This window comes from Mus caroli, chromosome 10 (assembly GCF_900094665.2).
Source record: "Mus caroli chromosome 10, CAROLI_EIJ_v1.1, whole genome shotgun sequence".
In the NCBI taxonomy this organism is placed as follows: Eukaryota; Metazoa; Chordata; class Mammalia; order Rodentia; family Muridae; genus Mus; species Mus caroli.
In genome coordinates, this window is record NC_034579.1 from 27,255,158 (window position 1) to 27,267,408 (window position 12,251).

General features: G+C 38.9%; 1 protein-coding gene across 1 annotated transcript in view; it reads right to left on the reverse strand.

The window, feature by feature from the left end:
* Rnf217 (ring finger protein 217) overlaps positions 1–12,251 on the reverse strand; it is a 110,369-nt gene that overhangs the window by 9,211 nt on the left and 88,907 nt on the right. The window contains exon 3 of the mRNA XM_021174324.1: positions 8,236–8,400. Coding sequence (XP_021029983.1) covers positions 8,236–8,400 — 165 coding nt within the window. The remainder of the gene's footprint in view (positions 1–8,235; positions 8,401–12,251) is intronic.

The window sequence follows — 12,251 nt, forward strand, 5'->3', positions numbered from 1 at the left end:
AAACCAAATGAGCGAAACGCAGTTGCTTTAACTGTCAGACATAGTCCCCCGTCCCCCCCAAAAAAGGATGTTGATTTCATGATTGTTATCTCCCATTGTGATGTTAGCTTTTTAAAGCCAGCACCAATGATCCCTTGTTTCCGGTGCATTTGTTTTCAGTAAGCTACAGAAGGTGATATGCATGCTTCTGTCTCAGTTTATGATGAAGGGAAGTCTCTGAAGCAGGTATAAACACTGTCCAATAACTAATTCCATTGTACAGCTTTGCTACTGATTGGCCTCTCACTATCTTCCTCCTCCTTTACCTGTATCCTATGCCCAACAAACAAATTACTTCCTTGCTGATAAAAATCTTTCATGGCTCCTACTCTTAAGGACTGTATAAAGTATAGACAGATATTAATCAATTGTACAAAAACATGTCTCCTAAGCCATAAAAAAATTCTATGAGGAAAAGGAGAGTATATGGGAGAACAGTTAATGGGAGGGCGTGATCTGGTATTAAGGGCAAGAGGAGGTTTATCTGAGGAAGTGACATTTATGAAAGACAAGAGCAGTGTACTCCCCGAGTGGAGTTTCAGGGAGGCACAGTGTTCTCAGCACTGGACTTCTGAATACATCACTGAAGTGTTGCTTATTCTGTACCCTAATTATCTGCATCCCTCTGCTTAAACCCTAACGAATAAAGTCCTACGTCAGTCCAGATTATATTCATATTTTTACCTATTAATTCATGTATTATTTTTGTTAGTATTGTATCTGCATCAGTGTGTATGTATGTGTGTATGCATGGGGCTGAGGGGCAGTGCATACATTTCTGAGTATGAGACCAGAGGGCAGGAGAGATCGGTGTTGTGTATGCTCTCTGCAGTTTCTTTTTGGAGATACTGAGAGCTGAGTTTTCCTTTTAACATTGCTATCATTGTGTCCCATAAGTTTGGGTATGTTGTGCCTTCGTTTTCATTAAATTCTAAAAAGTCTTTAATTTCTTTATTTCTTCCTTGACCAAGTTATCATTGAGTAGGGCATTGTTCAGTTTTCATGTTTTTGTGGGCTTTCTGCTGTTTTCGTTGCTACTGAACACCAGCCTTAGTCTGTGGTGATCTGAGAGGATGCATGGGATTATTTCAATCTTCTTGTATCTGTTGAGGCCTGTTTTGTGACCAATTATATGGCCAGTTTTGGAGAAGGTACCATGAGGTGCTGAGAAGAAGGTATATTCTTTTGTTTTAGGATAAAATGTTCTATAGATATCTGTAAAATCCATTTGGTCCATAACTTCTGTTAGTTTTGATGTGTCTTTGTTTAGTTTCTGTGTCCATGATCTGTCCATTGCTGAGAGTGGGGTGGTGAAGTCTCCCACTATTATTGTATGAGGTGTAATGTGTGCTTTTAGCTTTAGTAGAGCTTCTTTTATGAATGTGGGTGTCCTTGCATTTGGAGCACAGATGTTAAGAATTGAGAGTTCATCTTGGTAGATTTTTCCTTTGATGGGTATGAAGTGCCCTTCCTTATCCTTTTTGATAACTTTGGGTTGAAAGCCGATTTTATTCAATATTAGAATGGCTACTCCAGCTTGTTTCTCTGGACCATTTGCTTGGAAAATTGTTTTCCAGGCTTTCCTCTGAAGTAGTGTCTTTGACACTGAGGTGTGTTTCCTGTGTGTAGCAAAATGTTGAGTCCTGTATAACTACCCAGTCTGTTCTCTTTTTATTGTGGAATTGAGTCCACTGATGTTAAGAGATATTAAGGAAAAGTGATTATTGCTTCCTGTGGTTTTTATGTCTGTGTGGCTATCTTCTTTTGGGTTTGTTGAAAGATTACTTTCTTGCTTTTCTGAGGTGTAATTTCCCTCCTTGTTGGTGTTTTCCATCTATTATCCTTTGTAGGGCTGGATTTGTGGAAAGATATTGTATAAAATTGGTTTTGTTATGGGATATCTTGTTTTCTTCTTCTTTGGTAATTGAGAGTTTTGCTGGGTATAGTAGGATGGGCTGGCATCATTGTTCTCTTAGGGTCTGTATAACATCTGCCCAGAATCTTCTAGCTTTCATTGCCTCTGGTGAGAAGTCTGGTGTAATTCTGATAGGTCTGCTTTTATATGTTACTTGACCTTTTTCCCTTACTGCTTTTAAAATTCTTTCTTTTCTCTTTTTTTTTTTTAGTGCATTTGGTGTTTTGATTATGTGTTGTGTTTTCCTGCAATTCTCTAAGGGATTCTTGTTTTTCCTCTTTAAGGACTTCTACTTGTTTACCTGTGTTCTCTAGTACTTTTTTTTTAAAAGGGAGTTATTTATGTCCTTCTTAAAGTCTTCTATCATCATCATGAGAAGTGATTTTCGATCTGAATCCTGCTTTTCCGGTGTGATGGTATATCCAGGACTTGCTTTGGTGGGAGAATTCGCTTCTGATAGTGCCAAATAGCCTTGGTTTCTGTTGCCCTTGTCTCTCACCATCTGGTTATCTCTGGTGTTAGCTGGTCTTGCTTTCTCTGACTGTGACTTTTCCCTCCTGCAAGCCTGTATGTCAGAACTCCTGGAAGACCAGTACTCTCCAGGAGGAATTTGGATATGGACAGATGTGGCACAGGGTCAGCTCCAGGTTACAGACAGAAACCAGAAGGTTCCTGTCCCAGGCTGCTCCTTGGTTCCTGTGTCCTGATGGCTCAGGATGGGTCCCTCTTGGGCCAGGAATCTGAGCAGAAGTGGTGGTATCACCTGTGCTCACAGATGAGTCAGCACTCCTGGGAGACCAGCTCTCTCCCAACAGTATTTGGATAGGGAATGCTGTGGCATAGGATCAACTCTGGGTGCATACGGAAACCAGAAGACACATAAGCTTTTATATACATGTATATACATGTGTATACACATGTAAGCATGTTTAGACATATTTATATATCTTTTTTCTTTCATTTAATATTGTTAAATTAAAGGACATATATTGATAATATTAACTTTAAAGTTTAAGTATTTATACATGTATATATCTGCCTGCATTTTTATCTTTTAATATCATAGTATATACTTACATATAATTGTATGTTGTTACATTACCATAGTGTCAATTGCTTCTATTTTATAATTAAATCAATTAACAATTTAAAAATGTAGGGCAGGAAAGAAAAAAACAAAAAGAAAAAACAATTTAAAAAATGAATATAATATATATTTAACAAGTTTTTTTTTTCTCATGGAACTAGTTGTAGTTGGGTATGTCTGCACATGCTCATAATCCCAGCCTCTACCTTGCCAGCTGCTGTGGGATGACTGTGGGAATTTTATTTAATTTATCAAATCTTAACTCACTTTAGAATCTCATATATACTGTCAAGATGAACTTTTAGGCATGGCATTGAACAGTACCCTCCCACACACGATAAAATTTAATTTCTTTACATGTATTAAAGTCAGTTCATCGTGAACTACGTTTTGTTGTGTTGTCATTAAGCTGAAGGGGAATCTGACAAAATAAGCTTATGTTTTCTTTGGTGTCAAAACTTAAACAGAAAGTTCATTTTTATAAGAATGCTGTGTCATAATTTACTAAATAAACTTCTGCATTCAAAAGTACAAATGGGAGGTCTGCTGCTCCACATGTTCATTTAGCATTCAGAAAGTGGGGGACAGAGGCAGGTAGAGGTCGGTGAGTCTCAGGTTAGCCTGGTTCACAACCAAGATCTGGGCCACCCAGGAGCCACATGATGAGAATACTGTCTCTTAAGAAAAAAGAAGAGGAAGAAAGAAGAAAAGAGGAGGAGGAGGAGGAAGAGAAGAGAAAAAAGACTAAGAAAAAAGGTAATGATGTTGCTAGAAAAGAGGCTCAGTAGTTACTGCTCTTGAAGGTGGCTCACTTACTGCTCTTGAAGAGGACACAGTTTCGATTCCCAGTGTCCACATTGTGACTCACAACCATGTTTACCTCTAGTTCCAGGGTATCTGATGCCCTCTCTGAGCTCTGTGAGCTCCTCTTGTGTGTATGTGTATACATATTAATTAATTAATTAATTAATTAAAAAGGTAATGACATTCATCAAAATGGTTAAGCAAATTCACTCTTTTTAAAAAAATCATTTATTTGTTTATTAAGATTTATTTATTTATTATAAGTGAGTACACTATAGCTGTCTTCAGACACTCCAGAAGAGGGTGTCAGATCTCATCATGGATAGTTGTGAGCCACGATGTGGTTGCTGGGATTTGAACTCAGGACCTTCAGAGGAGCATCAGTGCTCTTAACCACTGAGCCATCTCTGCAGCCTCACAAATTCACTCTTAATAAGACGTTATTAGAGTCTCATAAAAATAATTAATGAGCCAGGCGGTGGTGGTGCACGCTTTTAATCCCAGCACTTGGGAGGCAGAGGCAGGCAGATTTCTGAGTTCAAGGCCAGCCTGGTCTACAAAGTGAGTTCCAGGACAGCCAGGGCTATACAGAGAAACCCTGTCTCGAAAAACCAAAACAAACAAACAAAACAAAAAACAAAACAAAAAATTAATGAATAACCTCTAGAATTGTTTTTGTATATTTACCTCAATACAAAATAATTACTTATGGGTAAATGTCTTGATCATAAATGGTAGGAGAGGCTTTCAACACTTATTTGTAATGTCTGTTAGATTCAATTATACTCTTTAATATATATTATTCCTTGGTAACTATATACATGTGTGTATGCATGCTGTGTCTATAAGCATGCCATAGCATAGTTGTGGAGAATGTACGACAAGTCCAAGGAGTTGGATCTCTCCTTCTACCACATGAGTTTTGAGATTGAACTCAGGTTAACAGGTTTGATGGCAAGAGCCTTTAACTTACTGAGCCATCTTGATGGCCCCAAAAACCAATTATAAATACTAATTTTGAAATGTTTACATAAGTCAAATTTTCTTGTAGTACCATGCCATGTATGAAGCTGTACTTCCACCTGAGGCAAAGGCATTCCACAGTGGGAGAGGAGCTTTTGCTAACTGAAGGAGAGGAAGAACCTGCTGTATTTAAAACACTTCACACAAGGGTCACACAAGGTTCACACAGGGACACCCACATTCTGATGCTGCTTGAATGATGTGTTTCACTTAGGCATAGTCACTGGAACTCACCAGCTTTACTATAGAATTTATCTAAAAACTTAGCCACAGGATTGGAGATCCCAGCAAAGACAGTATTATGTATTACAAGGTAACATTTGCTTAGCAAGAATTACAAATTAATTGGTAGGGCAGAATTATTTAACAATATATTATGTATTACAAGGTAACATTTGTTTAGCAAGAATTACAAATTAATTGGTAGGGCAGAATTATTTAACAAATTCAGTTGAACCAAGATGATTCAATTGGGGAAAATCATTTTTAAGAATCTAATTCATAATAAATCTTAATAAATTATGGTTAGATTAAATTTTAAAAGTTAAAATATTGATATATCAAAAGGTAAAAGGAAAGAAAGAAAATAGACACTTGTATTAAACTTTTACATCAAACTTCTGGATGATCAGTGACTTTTTAAACTTATAAGCAAATGCATATGAATAACATGTATTTAAAATATATGTGTACATAATATTTGTGTGTGCTTGTATGTATGTACAAAGAGACAGAAAATGATATATTCAGACAAATAAAACTTTTAAAAATATGTTCAAATCAATCAAGCAAAAGAAAAAGAAAAAGCAAGCAGAGAAATATTCTATAAAAGAAGTTTAAAATTTTGAAATACAGAGTTCATAGAATTCGATGTAAACAAGCAAGCCTCAACCTAGCCCACACAAATCGCCGAAGATTACAAACAGAAAATTCAAGAGTACATGATAAACGCCAAAGAATGTGAATAAATATTCAGCCTACAAGCAAATAAGGAAATGTAAATATGAGGATGTGTGTCACAAACACTAAACTAGCAAATGAGTAAAGGTATACCTGAACTCTGAATAGGAAACAGAGAAAAGCTCAGCAGAAATCTGCAGACTTTTGGGGAAGAAAGCTGTTTCACCACTTTTAGAATTTAGTAATCTGACATTATCCACCAAATATGGAAAACACAGAGACCCTGCACTAGGTAGCTCTACCTTCACAATGGTGCACGCTAACAGTTCAAAATAGGAAAGAAGATGTATCCATGGTACATATTACTCACATCGTATTTTCAGTGTGGTAAACAACATCAAACGTCAGGGAAAGGATACTTAAGCAGAGATGACACAGTTAATAGAAATGCTTACTGACATTAGAAATGAATGAGTGGTTACATAGTTAACTAATGACACTGAACAGGCATGATACCCATAAATCCTTCCTAAAAGTGATTTCAGAAGGGCATGGGCTGTGGAGACATAGTGGATGCGGGGGGAGGGGGGGAGTGCGGTGGGGTGCTGGGTGGGTGCTTTCCCTCTCAACCCAAATTTCTATTAAGTTTATGAGATTAGAAACACTTAAAAAATACAAATTACTATTAATACTATAAAATTAACTTAAAACAAAATAACAGAATGCAAAAATATAAGTAAGTTTTGTCAAAACAAAATTCAAATACATTTTGCTACAAATATTGAGGCTATTTACATGAAAATAAGTTGTTCATTTGGAAGCACTATATATGAAAATTCTTTGAAAAAACTCTTCCATCTTCCTTTTTCATATCTGTAAATTTTAATGGATGTTTTGTGAAAAGTGCTCTTAGAGTATAAAGTATTAACTCACTAAATCTGTCTCCTTAATTCCTAAGAGAAAAAAGGTTTCTTTGGAGGAATAAAAGGGGTAGTGACTTCAAAGACCAATAAATAAATAAATAAATAAATGAATAAAGAAAAGAAAAGAATTTTTTTAAAAAACAGTCCCCCCCTCACCAAATAAACAAAAAATGAATCAGAAAATATAGAGATTTAAAGTCATTCTTGGGAGGGGAAAAACTCCATGTCTGCAGTCAAAACAAGCCATAAAAAATGACTTGCACTGACCTATGCTTTATGGTTGTTTTCAGGCCATCATGTGGCTCCATGGCTCTTTCTTTTGGGATGTTTAAAGGGCAATTCTTTTGAAAGCCTGCTTTATGGGCTGCAGCCTTTCCCACTGTCTTTTAGCTATTTATCTGTATTGTGGAAACTGCAGACATTGTTAGGGCCCTCAGTGAGTACACCAGCTGCCTTTCCCCCCATCCTTCTACTTAATGTTAGATTAGGATACAAAGGGCATAAATGCATAATTTTCTGCACTGCCTCTATTCATTCAGAAATCCTCCAGTGTGTGTTGCAGGACCATTTGTTCAGAGCCAGAGTACAGTTTTAGGCCTGTGCAGAGATATGAAGTTGAGTCCTGAGGAAGTAGGATGAATGAGAGGCTCCTCAGCATCTACTGACCTGAAATTGAGAAGTCCTCTGGAGTGCTAGGCAAGTGAAGGGCAAACTGCCTCATCTTAGAAAACTAATGTTCACAGAGCCATTGGTTCAGCACAGAGATAAAGACTGAAATGGGCTCTGTTCTATAGTGCAGAGAAAAGTAAGAAACCTTATTTTCTGTAGCAATAACAAGAATTAAGTTGAGCTGGTCAGGAGGTCTAGCTACGGAGGAGGCTGAGACAGACGATCACTTGAATCCAAGAGTTCCAGTTCAGCCTCAGTAACATAGAAAGAGCTTTTCCCAGAGTTCTTCTTGTCACAAAGTATATGGCATAAATGTCACACTACACTATTTACTGTCTATACATACACACACACACACGCACACACACACACACACATATATATATATATATACATAGGATGTGAATTTGGCACAGCAAAACATTACATGCTCAATAATACATTAGTTTATAAAATGCTTTTGCTACAATTTGGATTCATCATTATTAATTTTTTTTATAATAATTTAGATTTCATTTATCTAGTGCTAGGTCTCAAGGAACCAACTGCAAAATTATTCTTAAAGAAAATTAGGCCCAATATGGTTGACTAAAAGTAAATTTGTTGAAAAGTACTATTCAAACACACACACAGTTTTCTAAAGTAAATCTTAAGATAAAAAATGTCAGACTGCAATGGATGGTAATGACAATAATAGACACTATTTATGTACACATATATTCAGTTTGACATGCAGTACAATTATTCTTTAAGAATGACATGGCAAAGCCTCCTCACACTTGATTAGACAGTTATGAACATGCTACATGTCCATGCTGTGAATACTGTCCCTTTAAATGTGGGCGTCATTCCCTTCCTGCTAAAGCATATCTCACCTTGCACTTTGGACACTTCTGGGCATTTCTCTGCCCATGCTCAATCTCACTGGCCCAGTGACGCAGTAACTTGTCTCCTTTTTTGTACTCCTTGCAGTTAACACCTTCATGCCAAGGAGAGTGGCACTTAAAACACCAGATCAATTGGCAAGTGGGACACTGGATCTGTGCAAGAAAAGCAGTTATTAGTACTCATGAGATAGTTCTCTGTCACTGTGATAAACACTGTAAACAGAAGCAGCTTGGGTAGGAAGGGGGTTGTTTGGCTTACACCTTCCAATCACAGTCCACCATGAAGGGAGATAAGGGAAGGAACTCAGGAAAAGAAAAAGGACTTCAGCCAGAACTGAAGCAGAGGCCACAGAGGAGCATTGCTTGCTAGCTTGATCAGCCTGCTCTCTTATGTAACCCAGGACCATCTATCCAGAGGTGGCACTGGCCTGAGTGGGCTGGGCCCTCCTATATGAAGCATTATTGAAAACAATGCTCTACTGATGGAGTAATTTTCTCAATTGAGGTTTCTTCTTCCCAGATGACCTGAAACTGTATCAGTTTGACAAAAAATTAACCAGCATAGTGCCTCAAAGATAATAATGTCAATGTGTTGGGAAATTAGCTAAAAGGTTATTATTTGAAATAATAATTTCCTCAAGAACAAACAAGACAAATTCCCAGTAAAATAGGAATACTTTGCTACTGAAAGAGGAAAAAAAACCTGTTTTCATAAGGATAGCTTGTTGTCAGAGACTACTCAGGCATTAATTAAACATGAGACATTTTCATTTCGAAAACAATTTGGTTGAATGAAAAATTTCCCCATTGAAGCACAAAGTAAATCCCAAAGGCACCAAATTAAAAAACTTTGACCACTTGTCAATTCACTTGTCCCGAGCCAACTTTTTAGTCATTTCCATTGCTTTTCTTACCAAAGGCTTGCTTTACCTATAAGTGCTTCCTCAAGTGGAGAACACTGTGCCAGTGCCACACTGCTGAGTCAGCACTGAGCAGGATGGTCCTGTTAGAGAGGTAACAGTATGTGATCCCGATGGTGACACCTAGACCACCACAGAAGGAAGCCTTTGTGGTGTACGCCAACGTATGGAATCACCGGGAGCATCTGTTGTCCACTCGACACGGAAGGTATCCTTCATGCCTTCCTTTGTTTTCAACAGCAGTGATGTGTTCCGTTTCACACAGTATTTCTCATTCTTGCCATGAAGGTGTGGTATAAGCACACGGTGGCATCCCTAAACTCTAGCACCAAATTCTAGCATCATCAGGTGAAAAGATGTAAGATCTCTTTTAAAGGAAATCAAACAGCAAGCCTGAGGATCTGAGTTCAATTCCCAGAACCCATATTTAACAAACACCAGACACAGAGGTTGTTCACACTTGCAACTGTAGTTCTGGGACTAAGTGGCCAGCCAGTATAGCCTAACTCAGTAAGGTGGAGTACCAGGCCAAGTAAAAGGCTGTCTCAAAAACTAAAACTACACAAGGTGCATGAGGTTGAACTCTGCATAAACACACTTGTACACAGAGATGCACAGACACAAACACACACAGCTCTCTTCTTCCCCTGCAGGGTTTCAAATCAGATTTATATTATATTTACTTGTGAATAGAAGTAATGTAACTCCAAGACAAGGAAATACTTCACAAAGGTGGGACACGACAATGGCTCAAGGATCCCTGTAGACAAAAGTTGAGTAATAAAATTTCACACCGAGCTAAAATAATACAGAAGTATAATAACTTTGGCACTCAGAGAATATCCCTGAGTAGTTACTGAACTGGCTTTTGTCTGAAGATGCCATGGTGCCTTATTCATTATGACCTGAACCACATTCAAAATCAGTCTTACATAAATGCAGATGGCAATGCTGACTTCTCCTCTGCTCCTTCGTTCAGTTATTGCCTTCAAGAGATACCAGTTCACAACTACAGGCCTGCCACGTGGAGTTTGCCTTCTGAAATAAAATTATTTTCACACAGACACACCATACCCCCTCCTTCCCACTGGGACCAGTTTGAATGTGAGATGTGACACCTGGTCTCCAGATGGGGACACTGTTGGGGAAGGTTGTGGAGCCTTTAGAAGGTGAAGCCTTATTGGAGGAAGTGGGTCACTGTGGCAGGGCTGAAGCATTAGAGCCTTGCCCCACTTCCTGTCAAGTCTTCTTTCTGATTGTAGATGCAATGTGGCCACTGTCCCCAGCATGATGGGCTGTATTCTCTTGAACGGCAGGTATTTTGTCAGCAGTGAGAGAGGTCACTGACACACTACTCAAGGAAAAAGAGGACAAATGACATCAGAACCACCTGGGAGCTTGTTGGAAACACAGAGCTCATGAAACCCATATGTAATGAGTCAAGAGCTTAATTTTTAATTTCCCAAGAGTCTCTTCAGTTGTTTCATACTGTCTTAGGGTTTCGATTCCTACACAAAACATCAGGACCAAGAAGCAAGTTGGGGAGGAAGGGGTTTATTCAGCTTACACTTTCACATTGGTGTTCATCACCCAAGGAAGTCAGGACTGGACCTCAGGCAGGTCAGGAAGCAAGAGCTGATGCAGAGGCCATGAATGGATGTTACTTACTGGCTTGATTCCTCTGTTTTGCTCAGCTTGTTTTCTTATAGAACCCACGACTACCATCCCAGGGATGGTACCACCCACACTGGGCCCTCCCACCTTGATCACTAATTGAGAAAATGCCTCACAGCCGGATCTCATGGAGGCATTTCTTCAAGGGAGGCTCCTTTCTCTGTGATAACTCTAGCTTGTGTCAAGTTGACACACAAAACCAGCCAGTACAATTGACCCCTTGTCAACTTGACACACAAACACATCACTATTAAGCCTTAACCCTTACTTTCTTATTCACTCCCTAAATCTAAATAACTTTAGAAGTCCCACAATCTTTACAAGTACTTACATATTAAAATTTCAATTCCTTTAAAATATCGAATCCCTTTTAAAATTCAAAGTCTCTTAACTATGGACTCTACTAACCTACCTTCTTACTTCAAGAGGGAAAAAATATCAGGGCACAGTCACAACCAAAAGAAAAATCAAACTCTAACTGTCCAATGTCTGGGATCAGCTCACAATCTTCTGGATTCCTCCAATGGCTTGGGTCACTTCTCCAGCTCTGCACTTTGTAGCACATACCTGTCTTCTAGACTCTAGCTGCCTATACTCCACTGCTGCTGCTGTCCTTGGTGGTCATCTCATGGTACTGGCATCTCCAAAACACTGCTGTCTTCTACTGCAACTAGGCTTCACCAATAGCCTCCCATAGGCTCTCTTCATGATGCCAATCATCACATCCTTGCATGACCCCTCTGTCCTGGACCATCAATTGCAACGGAGGCTGCACCTTCACCAATGGCCTTACATGGCCTCTCACAGTGCCAAGCCTCAGCTGCTCTTCATGACCCCTTTTTGCCTTCAAAACAAGTACCACTGGAGTGACTCTTATACATTACTTTCACTGGGCCTAAGCTTTTCATAGCCACTATGCCTTAAGATCTCAATGCCAAGATCCAGGTCAGAAACGTGTCTTCCAGCCTCAAGACCTGGATCACAGGTGAGTCCTCCAATTCTGGTTTGTAGTTCATTCCAGATATAGTTAAGTTGATAACCAGGAATAGCCACTACATATACCCATGCTAAAGTTTGAAAAGGATCAATCTATTTACTTCATCTCTTCAGCTACAGACTATTGGACCCAGAGATTCTCCCAAATACATGTAGCTCCTGGTTGACATGGTTGACAAGCTGCCTGAAGAATAGCTGACATTTGTTTTGGCAGCAGAGGTCACTCCTTCTTTAATGAAGAGAAGCAAACTGTATCTTTTCTACCTAGAGGCAAGATGGGGATTCACATGCATCTGGCCTTTACTGTGGAGGCAAAGACAAGAAGACAAGTAGGTACAGATCCCCAGAGAAGACAACTGACACTGGCCTGTGTTGTTATGCTACCAGGACTGTATGGTTCTTCCTGAGGCCTGC